The following is an 18,504-nucleotide window of genomic DNA, read 5'->3' on the forward strand; positions in this document are numbered from 1 at the left end:
GACATAAGTGATTCAAGGGCTACAACAATCAAGACAGTGCAATCTAGTAGCCCATCTGCGTATATTGAAAGAAAACAAAACAAGATAAGACTCAGTGAGCAAATATAAAATAAATCATTACAATATCTTATAGATGGCTCGGAGACAGCAGTTGATATCAAACCACATAAAGAAGCAGACCGTGATTGCTTCTACAACTCCCCAAGTTAAAGAATCAAAATCTTTCCCAAATGAAGATACGATCCTGGAATTGCCAGATGCAGAATATAAAAAAACTAATTTACAGAATGCTTCAAGACATCAGGGATGACCTCGGAAATGAAATAAGGCAATCTACAGAAAAAGCCAAGGAACACACTGATAAAGCAGTTGAAGAACTCAAAAAGGTTATTCAAGAACATAGTGGAAAAATTAATAAGTTGCAAGAATCCATAGAGAGACAGCATTCAGAAATCCAAAAGATTAACAATAAAATTACAGAATTAGACAACTCAATAGGAAGTCAGAGGAGCAGAATCGAGCAATTGGAATGCCGAGTGGGGGAGATGGAGGATAAGGCAATTGACACAAATATAGTTGAAAAAAAATCAGATAAAAGAATTAAAAAAAAAAGAAGAAACCCTAAGAATCATGTGGGACTCTATCAAGAAGAATAACTTGCGTGTGATTGGAGTTCCAGAACAGGAAGGGATAATAGAAAATACAGAGAGAATAGTTGAAGATCTGTTGGTAGAAAACTTCCCTGACATCATGAAAGATGAAAGGATATCTATCCAACATGCTCATCGAACCCCATATAAGATTGATCCGAAAAGAAAATCACTAAGACATATTATCATTAAACTTGCCAAAACCAAAGATAAAGAGAAAATAAAAGCAGCCAGGGATAAAAGAAAGGTCTCCTACAAAGGAGAATCAATAAGAATAAGTTCAGACTACTCAGCAGAAACCATGCAGTCAAGAAGGCAATGGGATGACATATATAGAGAACTGAAGGAGAAAAACTGCCAGCAAGGATCATATGTCCAGCAAAACTCTCTCTCAAATATGAAGGTGAAATTAAAACATTTACAGATAAACATAAGCTTAGAGAATTTGCAAAAACCAAACCAAAGCTCCAAGAAATACTAATGGAAATTTTTTGGTCAGAAAATCAATAATATCAGTTACCAACACAACACAAGGTCACAGAACAGAACATCCTGATTATCAACTCAAATAGGGAAATCACAAATTAAGACTAATTTCAAAAGAAAAAAAATGTTCAAAACAGGGAATCATTGAAGTTGATATGTAAAAGATCACAATAATCAAAAAGAGGGACTAAATACAAGAGGCATAGAACTACCATATGGAGAGGAAAACAAGGCGATATAGGACAATACAAGTTAGGTTTTTACTTAGAAAAATAGGGGTGAATATTAAGGTAACCACAAAGAGGTCTAACAATTCCATAACTCAAAATAAAAACCAAGAAAAACATAACGACTCAGCAAACATAAATTCAACTACTATGAAAATGAGGAACACACAATTTACAAAGAAAAACGTCTCAGCACAAAAAAGTAAGTGGAAAAATGAAATTGTCAACAACACACACAAAAAGACATCAAAATGACAGCACTAAACACATACTTATCTATAATTATGCTGAATGTAAGTGGACTAAATGCACCAATACAGAGACAGAGAGTCTCAGACTGGATAAAGAAACACAATCCGTCTATATGCTGCCTACAAGAGACACACCTTAGACTCAGAGACACAAACAAACTAAAACTCAAAGGATGGAAAAAAATATATCAAGCAAACAACAAGCAAAAAAGAGCAGGAGTAGCAATATTAATTTCTGACAAAATAGACTTTAAAGTTAAATCCACCACAAAGGATAAAGAAGGACACTACATAATGATTAAAGGGACAATTGACCAGGAAGATATAACCATATTAAATATTTATGCACCCAATGACAGGGCTACAAGATACATAAAACAAACTTTAACAGAACTGAAAAGTGAGATAGACACCTCCACAATTATAGTAGGAGACTTCATCACACCACTTTCGGAGAAGGACAGGACTTCCAGTAAGAAGCTCAATAAAGACATGGAAGACTTAATGGCTACAATCAACCAATTTGACCTCATAGACTTATACAGAACACTCCACTCAACAGCTGCAAAGTATACTTTTTTTCCTAGTGCACATGGAACATTCTCTAGAATAGACCACATATTAGGTCATAAAACAAACCTTTGCAGAATCCAAAACATTGAAATGTTACAAGGCACCTTCTCAGACCACGAGGCCATAAAAGTGGAAATCAATAACAGAAAATCAGGGAAAAGAAATCAAATACTTGGAAACTGAACAATACCCTGCTGAAAAAAGACTGGGTTATAGAAGACATTAAGGAGGGAATAAAGAAATTCATAGAATGCAACGAGAATGAAAACACTTCCTATGAAAACCTCTGGGATGCAGCAAAAGCAGTGCTCAGAGGTCAATTTATATCGATAAATGCACACATACATAAAGAAGAAAGAGCCAAAATCAGAGAACTGTCCCTACAACTTGGACAAATAGAAAGCGAGCAACAAAAGAATCCATCAGGCGCCAGAAGAAAACAAATAATAAAAATCAGAGCTGAACTAAATGAATTAGAGAACAGAAAAAACAATTGAAAGAATTAAAAAAGCCAAAAGCTGGTTCTTTGAAAAAATTAACAAAATTGATAAACCGTTGGCCAGACTGGCTAAAGAAATACAGGAAAGGAAACAAATAACTTGAATAAGAAACAAGATGGGCCATATCACAACAGACCCAACTGAAATTAAAAGAATCATATCAGATTATTATGAAAAATTGTACTCTAACATATTTGAAAACCTAGAAGAAATGGATGAATTCCTAGAAAAACACTACCTACCTAAACTAACACAATCAGAAGTAGAACAATAAATAGACCCATAACAAAAAAAGAGATTGAAAAGGTAATCAAAAAACTCCCAACAAAAAAAAGCCCTGCCCTGGACGGCTTCACTACAGAGTTCTACCAAACTTTCAGAGAAGACTTAACACCACTACTACTGAAGGTATTTCAAAGCATAGAAAATGATGGAATACTACCTAACTCATCCTATGAAGCCACCATATCCCTGATACCAAAACCAGGTAAAGGCACCACAAAAAAAGAAAATTACAGACCTATATCCCTCATGAACATAGATGCAAAAATCCTCAACAAAATTCTAGCCAATAGAATTCAACAACATATCAAAAAAATAATTCACCACGACCAAGTGGGATTTATACCAGGTATGCGAGGTTGGTTTAATATTAGAAAAACCATTAATGTAATCCACGATATAAATAAAGCAAAAGACAAAAACCACATGATCTTATCAATTGATGCAGAAAAGACATTTGACAAAGTCCAACCCCCATTCATGATAAAAACTCTCAGCAAAATAGGAATTGAAGGAAAATTCCTCAACATAATAAAGGGCATCTATACAAAAAAAAAAAAAACTTTTTTTAGTTTTTTTATACAAAGTCTACAGCCAACATCACTCTAAATGGAGAGAGCCTGAAAGCATTTCCCTTGAGAAAGAGAACCAGACAAGGATGCCCTTTATCACTGCTCTTTTCAACATTGTGCTAACCAGAGCAATTAGGGCAAAGAAATAAAGGGCATCCGGATTGGCAAGGAAGAAGTAAAATTATCTCTATTTGCAGATGACATGATCTTATACACAGAAAACCCTAAGGAATCCTCCAGAAAACTACTGAAACTAATAGAAGAGTTTGGCAGAGTCTCAGGTTATAAGATAAACATACAAAAATCACTTGGATTCCTCTACATCAATAAAAAGAACATGGAAGAGGAAATCACCAAATCAATACCATTTGCAGTAGCCCCCAAGAAGATAAAAAACTTAGGAATAAATCTTACCAAAGATGTAAAAGACCTATACAAAGAAAACTACAAAGTACTAGTGCAAGAAACTAAAAAGGACCTACATAAGTGGAAAACATACCTTGCTCATGGATAGGAAGACTTAACATAGTAAAAATGTCTGTTCTACGAAACGCCATCTATACATACAATGCACTTCTGATCCAAATTCCAATGACATTTTTTAATGTGATGGAGAAACAAATCACCAACTTCATATGGAAGGGAAAGAAGCCCCGGATAAGCAAAGCATTACTGAAAAAGAAGAAGAAAGTAGGAGGCCTCACTCTACCTGATTTTAGAACCTATTATACAGCCACAGTAGTCAAAACAGCCTGGTATTGGTACAACAACAGGCACATAGACCAATGGAACAGAATTGAGAACCCAGATATAAATCCATCCGCATATGAGCAGCTGATATTTGACAAAGGCCCAGTGTCAGTTAATTGGGGAAAAGATAGTCTTTGTAACAAATGGTGCTGGCGTAACTGGATATCCATTTGCAAAAAATGAAACAGGACCCATACCTCACACCAACCACAAAAACGAACTCCAAGTGGATCAAAGACCTAAACATAAAGACTAAAATGATAAAGATAATGGAAGATAAAATGGGGACAACCCTAGGAGCCCTAATATGAGGCATAAACAGAACACAAAACATTGCTAAAAATGACGAAGAGAAAGCAGATAACTGGGAGCTCCTAAAAATCAAACACCTACGCTCATCTAAAGACTTCACCAAAAGAGTAAAAAGACCACCTACAGACTGGGAAAGAATTTTCAGCTATGACATCTGTGACCAGCGCCTGATCTCTAAAATCTATATGATTCTGTTAAAACTCAACCACAAAAAGTCAAACAACCCAATCAAAAAGAGGGCAAAGGATATGAACACACACTTCACTAAAGAAGATATTCAGGCAGCTAACAGATACATGAGAAAATGCTCTCGATCGTTAGCCATTAGAAAACTGCAAATTAAAACTACGATGAGATTCCACCTCACTCCAACAAGGCTGGCATTAATCCAAAAAACACAAAATAATAAATGTTGGAGAGGCTGCAGAGAGATTGGAACTCTTATACACTGCTGGTGGGAATGTAAAATGGTACAACCACTTTGGAAATCTATCTGGCGTTTTCTTAAAAAGTTAGAAATAGAACTACCGTACAACCCAGAAATCCCACTCCTCAAAATATACCCTAGAGAAATAAGAGCCTTTACACGAACAGATATATGCACACCCATGTTTATTGCAGCTCTGTTTACAATAGCAAAAAGTTAGAAGCAACCAAGGTGTCCATCAACGGATGAATGGCTAAATAAATTGTGGTATATTCACACAATGGAATACTACGCATGGATAAAGAACAGTGACGAATCTGTGAAACATTTCATAACATGGAGGAACCTGGAAGGCATTATGCTGAGTGAAATTAGAGGCAAAAGGACAAATATTGTATAAGACCACTATTATAAGATCTTGAGAAATAGTAAAAACTGAGAAGAACACATTCTTTTGTGGTTACGAGGGGGCGGGGGAGGGAGGGAGGGTGGGAGAGGGTTATTTACTGATTTGTTAGTAAATAAGAACTACTTCAGATGAAGGGAAGGACAATACTCAATACACGGAAGGTCAGCTCAACTGGACTGGACCAAAAGCAAAGAAGTTTCTGGGATAAACTGAATGCTTCGAAGGTCAGCGGAGGAAGGGCGGGGGTTTGGGGACTATGGCTTAAGGGGACTTCTAAGTCAATTGGCAAAATAATTCTATTATGAAAACATCCTGAGTCCCATTTTGAAATGTGGCGTCTGGAGTCTTAAACGCTAACAAGCGGCCATCTAAGATGCATCAATTGGTCTCAACCCACCTGGATCAAAGGAAAATGAAGAACACCAAGGTCACACGACAACTAAGAGCCCAAGAGACAGAAAGGGCCACATGAACCAGAGACTTACATCATCCTGAGACCAGAAGAACTAGATGGTGCCTGGCCACAACCGGTGACTGCCCTGACAGGGAGCACAACAGAGAACTCCGAGGGAGCAGGAGAACAGAGGGATGCAGACCCCAAATTCTCATGAAAAGACCAGACTTAATGGTCTGATTGAGACTAGAAGAATCCCGGCGGTCATGGTCCCCAAACCTTCTATTGGCCCAGGACAGGAACCATTCCTGAAGACAACTCATCAGACATGGAAAGGACTGGACAATGAGTTGGAGAGAGATGCTGATGAAGAGTGAGCTACTTGTATCAGGTGGACACTTGAGACTGTGTTGGCATCTCCTGTCTGGAGGGGAGAAGGGAGAGTAGAGAGGGTTAGAAACTGGCAAAACGGTCACGAAAAGAGAGACTGGAAGGAGGGAGCGGGCTGACTCATTAGGGGGAGAGTAAGTGGGAGTATGGAGTAAGGTGTATATAAGCTTATATGTGACAGACGGACTTGGTTTGTAAACTTTCACTTAAAGCACAATAACAATTATTAAAAAAAAAAAAAAGTCCAGACTTGCTGGCCTGACAGAGACTGGAGAAACCCTGAGAGTATGGCCCCTGGACAGGCTTTCAGTTCAGTCATGAGGTCACTCCTGAGGTTCACCCTTCAGCCAAAGATTGAACAGGCCTATGGAACAAAAGAAGACTAAAGGGGTGCACCAACCCTGGGGCAGGGACTGGAAGGCAGGAGCGGACAGGAAAACTGGTAATAGGGAACCCAGGGTTGAGAAGGGAGAGTGTTGACGTGTCATGGGGTTGTTAACCAATGTCATAGAACAATGTGTGTACTAACTGTTTGATGAGAAACTAGCTGTATAAATCTTCATCTAAAGTACAATAAAAAACGAATAAATAAATAAAAAGAAGAAAACCCTATGGAGCACAGTTCTCCTCTGATGCACGTGGTTCATCATAAGTATGAGTCAACTCCATAAGAACTGCTTTTTTTCTTTGTTTAGAGACGGAATGGGGGATGCCTGTGGATGGAAGATGCCCACAGTCAAGAGACATCATTTTCTCCACCCTCAGTATGAGTGGCATCTGTGCTCCCTACTTGGGGAATCACTCCGTGGATGAGACATCAGGACCGGCTTCTGAGAAATAAGGGAAAAGGGCTGAGGCTACTTTTGATCTTTCCAAATTGAGCCTGGCCTGTACCACTCCTGTTGAGTCTGTCCTGATCTCTTTCTTTGGCAGCCTGCAACATATGAACCCAATGTGGGCCTCAAACAAGACATGGAGGAAGGTGTTGGAGGACTTCTCTCTGACTCCCTCCATGACAGTAGCTGGGTCACCCTAGGCCTTACAGGTTCTTGCATTTTCTTACTGTCGTGTTCTTTGTCTACTTCCTTCAGAATCCCTGGCGTTCCCCATCACCTTCTGGGGCTGCCCTTAAAAATTAGTCTGATTATTGCCATAGGACAGGTTCCTCACCTGTAACCAAAATATGCAGTGGGTCACTTGGTTCTGACCACTTATAAGGAGATCGAATGAAAGATCTGTAGCATCTAAAGGTCCCACCATGGGCTGGGGTTACACGGCCCAGGAGGAAGTCTGCCTGGAATGTATCACTCAAGCTCTGCGCTCCAGGGAACCAGGGTTCACGGACCTCCCCCTCCCTGGATAGATGATACATGTCAAATGAGCTCTCTGAGCTGCAGCACAAGGTCATGTTTCCTTCTGACAGCACTATGGGGCCCAGCGGGGGTAAGAGAGAAGGTTTCATGTATAGGGCTGGAAGAAAAAAGACCTTGTTTTTAGAGCATGGCCGTACTGACACTATCCTTGAGCAGGAACGCAGGGTTCTTCCTCATTTTAGTGAGCTATGTCTGCCTCTCCTTTGGCCACATCTCGAATCTCCATCTTGTGTCTCAGATGCATCTGTCCAGAGCACCAAGCACCGTGGAGTCCAGAGAGTTATTGCAGGATTCCCAGTCAGTGGCTCTCTGCTTCTCCTTTTTATCTTGATATCCTTTGTCCAGTGTGTGTGTGTGTGTGTGTGTGTTTGTATGCAAGCATGCGTGTGCTTGTCTTTCTATGTCTTTGATTTTTTTTTTTTTTTGGACTCACTATTGCATCTGCTTGTATCTCTGTGGATCACTGTCCCTAAAAGTTGTATGAGATATGGAGTCCTGCTAGAACATGGAACAAAGTGGTCATGTTGGGGACCTCAGAAAACATGGTGCTCGGCAGGAACCAAGAGGTCATGGGTCTCACTATTTTCCAACCACAAGTAGCAAAATATGCTAGACTGCATAGGATTGTGAATGTCTCCTCGGCTGATACTCTGATACTGCAGGAAATAGCCAGCATGGCCCTGACACTGAAGGACTCGAGGAAGTGACCACTTGGTAGTGGAAAGTTGAAAGTAACCACTCCCCCTCCTTGTGCAGAAGGGACCCTTGTTAGGTTGTTGTTGTTAGGTGCTGTGGAGTAGATTCATATTATAGCATGTTAATGAGCTCCATCTCAGGGTCATGACCTCTATTCAGATCTCCCAGGGGCATGGCTGTCAGATGATATATGTTGTATCATTTTATTGTCATGGTAGAGGAAGAGGGCTGTGGTGTTAAAGTGGGAAATCACCCCTCAAATGTCACCCAGTACTTGACCTGGTGACCAACCGCTTCCCTGTACCCATACATCTTTCTTCCTCTTTCACATTGTCTGTCTCCCTGTCACTGTGTTGTTTTCTCTTTGGCACATGACAAGTTCTCTGTTTTTTCTCATCTCCCTCCATATTTTCTCTCTTTCTCTGCTGAGTTTGTAAGTCTCTGTATATCTGTATCTGTTCTCCTGTACTGACAATGTGCTCAACAACCACGTCCCACCTTGAGGCACCCAGGACACACAAAGACCAGGTGCTGGACAGACCATATTCACCCGTGATCCTGAGCTCCAGGGAGTCGTTGGCGGCCGACCATTTATAGGGGGAGTGACTGAGAGAATCTTAGGGTCCATAAGTCCCCACATAAGCAGACATTAAAGGACTCATGGTGAAGTCAGCCTGAGAGTGACCAGTAGAGAGCCTCTGACTATGTTTCTGTGAATGCCGTGAACCCTGCTCCTTGTATAGGATGAATTTATCTAACACTAGTTCTGAGCAACAGTGCAGTGGCACATTCCCTCCTGAATTCCAAAGGGAGCTTGGGTGTACTGAGATGGAGGGTTTTGTGAACACATCTAGATAAAAAGAGGGTGTGAGCTAAGTTCCCCTTCCACACCCCTCCCCCTGAGACCCACCAAGTGACATTCTTCCCTCTTTCCCAAAGCCTGTCTAAGTCCTTTCCTGTACATGTTGCCTTGCATTTACTCCATGCATCATTCTCCATGTCTCTGGCCCACAATTTTTCATAGTCTTGGGTCCCCCTGCCTCAGCTTTATATCCATTTCAAGCTCTCCTGGTGGGGACCCATCCTGCTGTGTACTGGTTCTTGCCCCTTTCACTGTTAGAGCCACCCCTCACTCTTTTTCTTCCCTGCTGTCTATGGTGCTGGGGTGGAAGAGACTCAGTAGGTTATATTCCCTAGGCCCCCTCAGAGCTCTGCAGATCTCTTAGAAGCAAAGACGATGAGTGGCAGAGTATAAGGGGAAGGAGGTGGAGATGAAAGGGTCTGTTTCTCAATCAATGACTCAATCTGTGCCCTCTGGAGGCATCTCCTGAAGTGTTCTGTGTGGTCTGAGATTCCAGAACCTTCACAATGTGGTTACAACATCATTAGCGGAACCATTGTTTCTGGGATCAGGTAACATCACTCTTCCTTGTACCCACCCACCCCCCTCCCCCACAACTACCATTGCAGGCAGTAGCTGCATCCTGCTCTGACTAATCTGTAGGTTGATTCTTCTTATTGGCTTCTTACTTCTTCCTTCACCAGAACAGTCAATTCCCTGTATCAAATACCCCAGCAGCGTCAATGGAGGAGACGCGGAGACTGCACTAGGTAATGCTATCAGACAGTGTGACACCAAAATGACTGTTTCTGAAATTTTTGTGCAGGGTTTCTGCAAACATTTTTATTTTTTATAAAAATATCCCTGTAGCTAATTGTAACAACTAAAACATATTTCTGTAAGACCAGCTTACATGTATCACTATACCTACAATATATCCAGAACTCCATGCTAATTTACTTTTTGAACCTTCTAATGTGCTTCTGTGAGAGCTGTCACTGTTACCCAGTTCCAACGAGGCTTTGAATCATGTAGTTCCATCTGCATGTGCTACAAGCACGCACTGTTTTGTTCATAGCCGCCAGTGGTTTTATACTTGCTGATTTTGTCCAATTTTCTGGTGCTACAATATTGTGGCAATTAGTATTTGTGAACTTATACCAATAACTTTTTTGAGAATGAAGTAGTAATTAAAGGAAAAGGAGAAAAATAAAAAATGGCTTCTGCTCAGTTGCTAATAATGCCGGAAATAATAATATTATAATTCAAAGTGGAAGGATAATTTTACAAAACAATTTTGTTGTTGGTATTCATATAATCTAAGAAATATTACATTTATGTAATGTACAACTATATTACACATTATTCTATGACTAAAATTGATAATAAACATTACTAAAGATTCTGTATGATCTGGTGAGGGAGGAGGCCTACGGGGGGGCATGACACCATGAGTTACCCCCCTAGGTGGCCCCAACCCTAGTGATGCCACTGAAGTACCTTCTCCTTAAATTCACTGAATGTCTTCTCTTTTCATAATTAGGTCCTGACTAGGAATCCTACAATAAGTGTCTGGGCCCAGCTGGAATTTAGATTCCTGACAGAGTTGTTTTAGACAGAGGTGGGCATGGGCTGGGCTGGGCTTGTCTTACCTGTGACTGCAGTCTCTAGGGTTTTGCTTTCTGCTGATCACATGGAGGGGATGTGGCCACAAGACCCAGAACATCTGTAGGTCCCCACATGTGTTTTGGTCATGGGGCTCAAGTGAATTTTTTGTTGAAAATCTATTCAAGGACATGGGTATACTAGCTTGAATGTGACAAAACCAAGATGAGATGAAACCAAAGAGTCATTTTCCCTTCTAGTTCAGGCAGTTTGGGCTTCTTATGACCGCTGGGGTGAGAAGGAGGTGTCAACCTTAGAGAGCAAAATGTGGAGCCTCCCTTAACCTTACTGTCTTCAGGGGCTTCTCCTCCCTCACATTCTTCCAGGGCTTCTCTCCCAAACTGGAGTCCCTGATGCTCAGGAATACTTGGTGGTGGGCTAGGGACACAGTCACCCCAGAACGGACATGACAGGTCTTCCCAGAACAGCAGTTTTACTTGTTGTTTTTGTTGAGTGCCATCCAGTCAGTTCCTACTCATAGTGGCTCCATGTACAACAGAATGAAACACTGCACAGTCCTGCACCATCCTCACAGTCGTTGTTATGCTTAAGCCTATTGTTGCAACCACTGTGTCAATCCATCTCATTGTGTGACTTCCTCTTTTTTGCTGACAGTACACCACACGTGATGTCCTTCTCCAGGGACTAATACCTCCTGACAACATGTTCAAAGTATGTGAGATGTCATGTCACCACCCTTGCTTTTGAGGAGCACTCTGGTTTACTTCTTCCAAGACAGATTTGTTCCTTCTTTTGGAAGTTCATGTTATATTCAGTATTCTTCTCCAATACTATAATTCAAAGGCGTCAATTCTTCTTCAGTCTACTTATTCATAGTCCAGCTTTCACATGCATAGGAGGCGAGCGAAAACACCATGACTCGGGTCAGGGGCACCTTAGTATTCAAGGTGACATGTTTTCTTTTCAACACTCTAAAGAGTTCTTTTGCAGCAGATTTGCCCAATGCTATGGGTCTTTTGATTTCTTGTCTGCTGCTTCCATGGGTGTTGATTGTGGATCCAAGTAAAATGAAATCCTTAACAACTTCAATCTTTTCCCCATTTATCATGATGTTGCTTATTGGTCCAGTTTTATTTAGTGTTGAGAAAATGTTGAACAAATGTTTTATTTTCTTTTTTCCTTACATCTCCAAGCCTAGATGAGTACAATTTCATTTTTTGTTGTTGTTGGTCCTGGCAACCTTAGTTCTTTCTCTCTCTCTTTTTCTTTTTTTCCTCTAAATTTTATTTGTTTTGTTGTTGTTGAGAATATACACAGCAAAACATACACCAATTCAACAGTTACTACATGTACAATTTAATGATATTGATTATATTCTTCGAATTATGCAACCATTCTCACTCTCCTTTTCTGAGTTGTTCTTCCCTCCTTAACATAAACTCACTGCTCCCCAATATTTGTATGTAATCTTTTGAGTTGCTGGTGTCAATTTGATCCCATATAGATAGTTGCAAAAGAGCATAATGCTGAAGGCAGACCTTTTTACTAGTTAAGCTAAAATATTATTTGGTTTTGAGTTCAGGGGAAATTTTTAATTTAAAGTTTAAATATTTTCTCAGGGCAATGGATTCAGGGGTTCATCCAGCCTCTATGGCTCCTAGAATCCATGAGAATCTGAAATTCTGTTCTGTATTTTCAACCATTTGATTATGATTTCTCTATGAAATCTTTGATCAAAATGTTCAGTAATGGTAGCCAGGGACCATCTAGTTCTTCTGATCTCATGGCAAAGGAGGCAGTTGTTCACGGAGGCAATTAGCCACACATTACGTATCCTTCTCCTATTCCCTGACTCTCTTTCTTCCTCTGTTGTTCCAGGTGAATAGAGACCAATTGCTGTGCCTTTGATGTCAGCTTGCAAGGTTTTAAGGCCCCAGGCACTATGCAACCAAGTAAGAAGTAGAACAGAATCGCTGAACTCATTATTAGGCCAATTAACTGGACTGTCCTGTGAAACTCTGACCATAAACCTCCAAAGCAAGAAACCAAATCCCATGAAGTGTTTGGTTGTACATAAGCAGCCCCAGAAGCTACTGTTTGTTTTGTTTTTTGCATTGTTTGAAATAGATCTATCACACAACTTTGCCAATTCAGCTTTTTACAGGCGTATGACTTATTGTCAGCAATTACAATAGTAGGCTGCACAACCTCCCTCTGTTTTTGAGATCTTCATTTTATTTTCATTTGTAAAAGCAATGCCTCCCCCCATTCCCCTCTCCACTGAGCCTGGCAAACTCTAATCTAGTTTTGTCTCTACGCATTTGTCTATTCTAGATATTTCATATGCATGGGGTAATGCAATATGTGACCTTTTGTGTCTACCTTATTTCACTAAGCACAATGTTTTCAACGTTCATTTGTGTGGTAGCGTGAATTAGAAGTTCATTTCTCTTTATGGCTGAATAATATGAGCAAAGTTTTCTTAAAAGGCAATTTTCTATAACAACGAAAACTATACATGGGAGATGAGGGCAAGTTTACTTGATAAAAATATAAGGTAAAATATGAAGCTGGACTTAAAAAATTTGTTGTCCTACACCAGAATATGCCATACAAGGTTCAGTTGGTACTGTCTGGGGACGAGTCTCTTCCCCTGAGATAGTGCCAGTGGGATGCCCTGCAGGTCCCTATCTCATGGACAGACCAGAGAATGCATCTTAGCTTCTGGTCCTCAGGGGGTTCTTTTGGGTCCAGCATTTGATTCTCCCCGCATATAGAGGTTACAGTAATTCATTCCAGATACTGTAGCTTTGGAATGTCACAGCCTCCATTATAAGAATGCAGAGCTGTGCTTAACCTGGTGTGGCGTGTCTAGGTAGAGTGTCCGGGAGAACTGAGACCCTAAGATCCACAGGGGATGCCAAGTTCCTGCAAGAATTTCAACCACAGGCCCCCCAGTGTTATCCCATCACCTCTAGCTCCTTGCTCCCCCCTCTTTCCTTGGTAAAACCCTTTGTATTCAGCCCACACAGTAAGTGGCTCACTCACTTGTGCCCAGATCCTCTGGCTCAGACAGAATCCTGGAAAGCAAACCACATTAGAGATGAGTCATCTCTATAATATCCGGAACACCTGTATGTCCCTCGTGTGCTGTGGTCACAGGGCTCATGGTGAAGTTGTTGAAAATCCTATTTTGGAGCTCAGGGACATGGGTCCCATTTCTTTGGAATATTTTGAATATGACAAACCTGAAATGGGAGCCACACTGAAAAGCCACTGAATCCCAGGTTCTCATAGGACGCCAACTCCAAGGAATCCAGGCTATGAGTTCACCCAGGCAGGTAGAGGCCAGTTTTTCAGGCCTGTGTTTTCCACCATAGCCCTCTCCTCCCTTCCCTTTCAGGATTTACCAAGACATAGGAGGCTGATGAACTTGGAGTCCATTGTGCAGCTTCTGTTAGACAGGAGGAAGGAATCCAGCAAACTTTAAGCAGGGTCCCGACATCACAGCCCCTAGGCTTTGCATGTTGAGGACCACACAGGAAGATGACTGGCTCTTCTCACCCTAAGGATGGTGGGTGCCATGGGTCTGACTTGGAACCACATACCAGAACAGTCCTTCATACTTAAAGTATGAAATTTCATTTCCCTAAATTCTGAAATCACGTGATTTTAACATATCTTTCTGACTTTTGTTAGAAGTATCTATCAATTTGTAATATGCAATACTCCCCTGCCAGACTAATACACACATATTATCAATGTTATAGAAATGTTTGCAAAGAAAACTGAAATGCGTTTCCCCCTGAGTATTTTTTAGTGGTTGTGTGCCTTTGAGTTGCTTCCAACCCATAGTGACTCTACAGGACAGTGTAGAAGCTCTACAAAAGGTTTCCTAGACTGTAATCATTAAGAAAGCAGATTGCTTGGTCTTTTCCACAGCGAAGCTGCTGATGGGTTTGAACTGCCAGCCTTTCGGTTAGCAGCTGAGTGCTTAAACATTGTGCCACTGGGGCATCTTTTTAAATGTAGTGTTGTTAGGTGCTGTCAAGTCGGTTTGGACTCATAGAGACCTTATGTACAACAGAATAAAACATTGCCCGGTGATGCTCCATCCTCACAATCGTTGTTATGCTTGAGTCCACTGTTGCAGCCACGTGTCAATCCATCTCTTTCAGGGTGTTCCACTTTTTCACTGACCGCCTACTTTACCAAGCATGATGTCCTTCTTCAGGGACTGATCCCTCTTGATAACATGTTGAAGGTATGTGAGATGTAGTACTCTGGAGTACTAGTTGTAAACTCTTCACTGACTCCAAGGGCAGAAGTGTGGATGCAGAGGCCAGATAGGGTAGCACTGTTGGTACAGAGGCCAGGAACACAGGGGCATCTGCAGGTCAAGAAATCCTGAGGATAAAGCATCAGCCACAGAGGATTAGTCTTAGTCCTTGACACCTAATGTAAGTTTCCCTGAGGGTTTTCCTGCTAGCTTGGTCCCCAAGACTCCTTTTTTCTTTCCCATTTCTCCATTTGAATGGGATTTTTTTTTTTTAATCTATCCTGTGCCTCTCCATCACTGCATTTTGGAAGCAGATAATTTGTTTCCTGAGTTCCCAGATCTTCATGTTGGGAGGAATGTTTCTCCAGGATGAATCATACCCACATTTCAATGAATTAGAAGATGAGATTTGGAACTTTCTGAGTTGATGATATTTAGGTGAGATTTTGGACTTAGTGTTGATATTGCAATTGGTGAAGACTTTTGGGCATGTTGGAATTGGGTGAGTGTATTTTGCATTTGGGCCAGACATGAATTTTGGAGCCCAGGTGACAGACTCCCCCAAATACTCATGTGCACCCAGAACCTCAGAATGTGACTTTATTCGGAAATATGGTCTTCACAGATGTCATCAAATTAAGATGAGATCACAGTGGATTCGTACAAGCCCTACTCCAATGAATGGCGTCCTTATAAGAAGAGAGATATTTGGACCCAGAGACAGTGAGGGGGGAACATTATGTGACAAGGAAGAAGGATTGGAGTTATGTTTCCATAAACCAAGAAGTGCCAAAGATTGTGGGAAACCACTGGAATCTAGGAGAGAGGCAAGGAAGGAGCCTTCCCTCGAGCTTTGAGAGAAAACACTGCCCTGCTGACACCTTGATTTTGAACTTCTGGCCTCCAGATCTATGAGAAAATAAATTCTTGTTGTTTGAGGCCATCCAGCTCATGGTACTTTTGTACTGCAGCCCAACAAAAAAGATACATTGCACAAAAAAGCAAGCTTACCTTGTAAATGGGTTTTCCCTTTAAAGAGGATATCAGAGGTGTTTGTGGGGAGTACTGTTTGTGTTTTTCATTTTTTTGTGTGAGTATACACCACACAACTGTATCCCTTACGGACAGTAAGCAGTTGTGTCCTATAGAAGCACCACATTTTCTGTAAATGTAATTCATCATGACCCATTGCCATGGAGTAGATTCTGACTCAAGGTGACCCTATAGAACAGAGCAGAACTGCCCTGTATGGCTTCTAAGCTGTAAATCTTTAAGGGAGCATCCTGCCACATTTTTCTCCTGGAAACTCATCATATACAAGCTGTTTAGAGCACTGTTATGGTAACTGTTATTGTTGTGTGTCGTCGAGTCGAGATTGACTTATAGTGACCCTATAGGACAGAGTAGAACTGCCCCATAGGGTTTCCTAGGCTGTAAAGTTTACAGGAACAGATTGCCAGGCCTTTCTCTTGTGGAGCTGCTGGTGGGTTCAAACCGCTGACCTTTTTGTTAGCAGCCAAGTGCTTAACTGCTGTGCCACCAGGGTTATTTATTTACACACCCTTATTACATCAACTGGAATTGTTTTCCACTGAATGTTGTGCATGAGACTTAGCACAGGGCTCTAGTTGGACCCCAAAGAGGAATCTTTAAATTCTGGGGCACGTTACAATTGTGCTTGTTCAAATATTCTATTATGGCAGAGGATCAGGAAGAGGAAAAGGATGGTAAGATTACCTGCATCTTTTTTTTTAAAACAGTTGAAAGTCTCATTTCTTTCTCCAAAAACAGACTAAGAATCCTAAAAACAAAGTAAAATAAAAGTAGTCATCATGGCTTTGGCAGGTGCTGGGAAACAAGGGTGAATAAAAGAGTGTCCTCTCTCAAGAAGCAATGGGGGAAAACGGTGAAAAATGAAGACAGTGCGGAGAAATTGGGGCATTTTTTTTTGTCATGATGATGTTGTTGTTGGTTGCCTTTGACTTGATTCTGATTCACTGTGATCTCATGGGTGCAAAGTAGACCTGCATATTGTGATAGATCTCCTGTATGCCATGGTAAAGATTGTGGACATTAACCTGCAGGACAGTGTTTAAACAAATATTTCATCAGCCAAGAACATTTTGTCAATTTTTTTTTTTAGTAGGATCGTAAAGCAATGTTTGGGGGTTTCCAGACCAAAAAAATAATACAGAGTATAAAAATTCACTGTATGAATATTTCTTTTCAATACTCCCTGCAGATTTACCCTCCTGGGGTGTGCGTGTTACCTCCTTCTCACCAAGAGGTAACACTAGGCAGTTGTTCAGGGAGAGGAAGATGCTTTGCTCTTTTGTTTTTACCTCTCTTATCAAAGTTGATTATTGTGGGACCCTCCCAGAATTAGAATAGACACTGGCAAGTCAGAGGCCATCTAAAATAGCCTGGCTTGAAGTGTGTGTGTCATTTATGTTGACACCCCCTGTCCACAATGTGCTCTCTTAGCCCCTCATATCTCAAGTGATCAAGGAAGCATAATTCTCCCTTGTGCCCAGAGAAACTAGTTTTGAGTCAGCATGAGAGGCTGTTACCATAACACCTAGATCTAATAACATCTAACTAATAATAAACATGAAAAAGATTTCTCCCCATTGAAGGTCAAAGTGCAGTGAGTTATGATGAGTTATTATGTGTTACCTATTAAATTGGGGGAGTCCCCAATGGTGCAAATGGTTAAGATCTTGGCTATTAACAAAAAGACTGGTGGATCGAATCCACCCAGAGGTACTTCAGAAGAAAGGCCTGGTGATCAACTTCCATAAGATCACAGCCATTGAAAACCCTGTGGAGCACTGTTCTACTCTCCCTCAAATTGAAGAGTCAGAGTCAGCTTGATGGCAACTTTTTTTTTTTTTTTTTAATAAATTGGAAAATACGTCAAGATATTGACTGAGATTGGAAATTTGTAGAGATATAGAGAACACTGTTCTGTAGGAATAAATTAGACCATCCCTCCTGAAGAACAGCATAGCCATATGCACTCAGGGATTTAACTTCTAAATCCAACTTTACCTAGATATTTCTCTATTAGCCATGTGACCTACAGAGTAGCCGTGAGAGTACAAAGATTTAGCCAGCAGAATGCTCACTGCTGCGTGTATGTTAATCTATCAATAATAATAAAATGACGGTGAATATTAGTTTGAAATACATGTATTAATAAGTTCTCAATATACTGAATTACATGAAAATGTTGAATAAACAATGATAGACACACAAGTAAAAATTAACATGAAAACTGAAGAAAACACCCATAGGGAATTAAAGTAGATATCTGAGGTGGATTTATTAGTTATTTTTATTTTCTACTCTTTCCTATTAGTATTTTCCAGATTTTATACACAGAATATCATTGCCTAAATGAGAAAAGAAATCATACTAATGAAACAAATAGTGTTGGGATATGTTCTTTGATGTTTGCAAGACC

At 40.7% G+C, this 18,504-nt stretch overlaps 2 protein-coding genes across 2 annotated transcripts in view; one reads left to right on the forward strand and one right to left on the reverse strand.

The window, feature by feature from the left end:
• LOC100663018 (small ribosomal subunit protein uS4-like) overlaps positions 1–18,504 on the forward strand; it is a 107,504-nt gene that overhangs the window by 25,561 nt on the left and 63,439 nt on the right. The window contains exons 2-5 of the mRNA XM_064293384.1: positions 6,919–7,268; positions 9,838–10,754; positions 12,638–14,333; positions 14,938–15,023. The gene's annotated coding sequence lies outside the window, so the exon portion shown is untranslated. The remainder of the gene's footprint in view (positions 1–6,918; positions 7,269–9,837; positions 10,755–12,637; positions 14,334–14,937; positions 15,024–18,504) is intronic.
• Positions 5,563–10,577, reverse strand: LOC135232683 (killer cell immunoglobulin-like receptor 3DS1). The gene is made up of 3 exons (XM_064293181.1): positions 10,568–10,577; positions 8,560–8,908; positions 5,563–7,764 (listed from the first exon to the last, which is right to left on the reverse strand). The coding sequence occupies exons 1-3, from the start codon at positions 10,575–10,577 to the stop codon at positions 7,368–7,370; spliced, it is 756 nt and encodes a 251-aa protein (XP_064149251.1). The 3' UTR covers positions 5,563–7,367.

This window comes from Loxodonta africana, chromosome 11, assembly GCF_030014295.1.
Source record: "Loxodonta africana isolate mLoxAfr1 chromosome 11, mLoxAfr1.hap2, whole genome shotgun sequence".
NCBI lineage: Eukaryota > Metazoa > Chordata > Mammalia > Proboscidea > Elephantidae > Loxodonta > Loxodonta africana.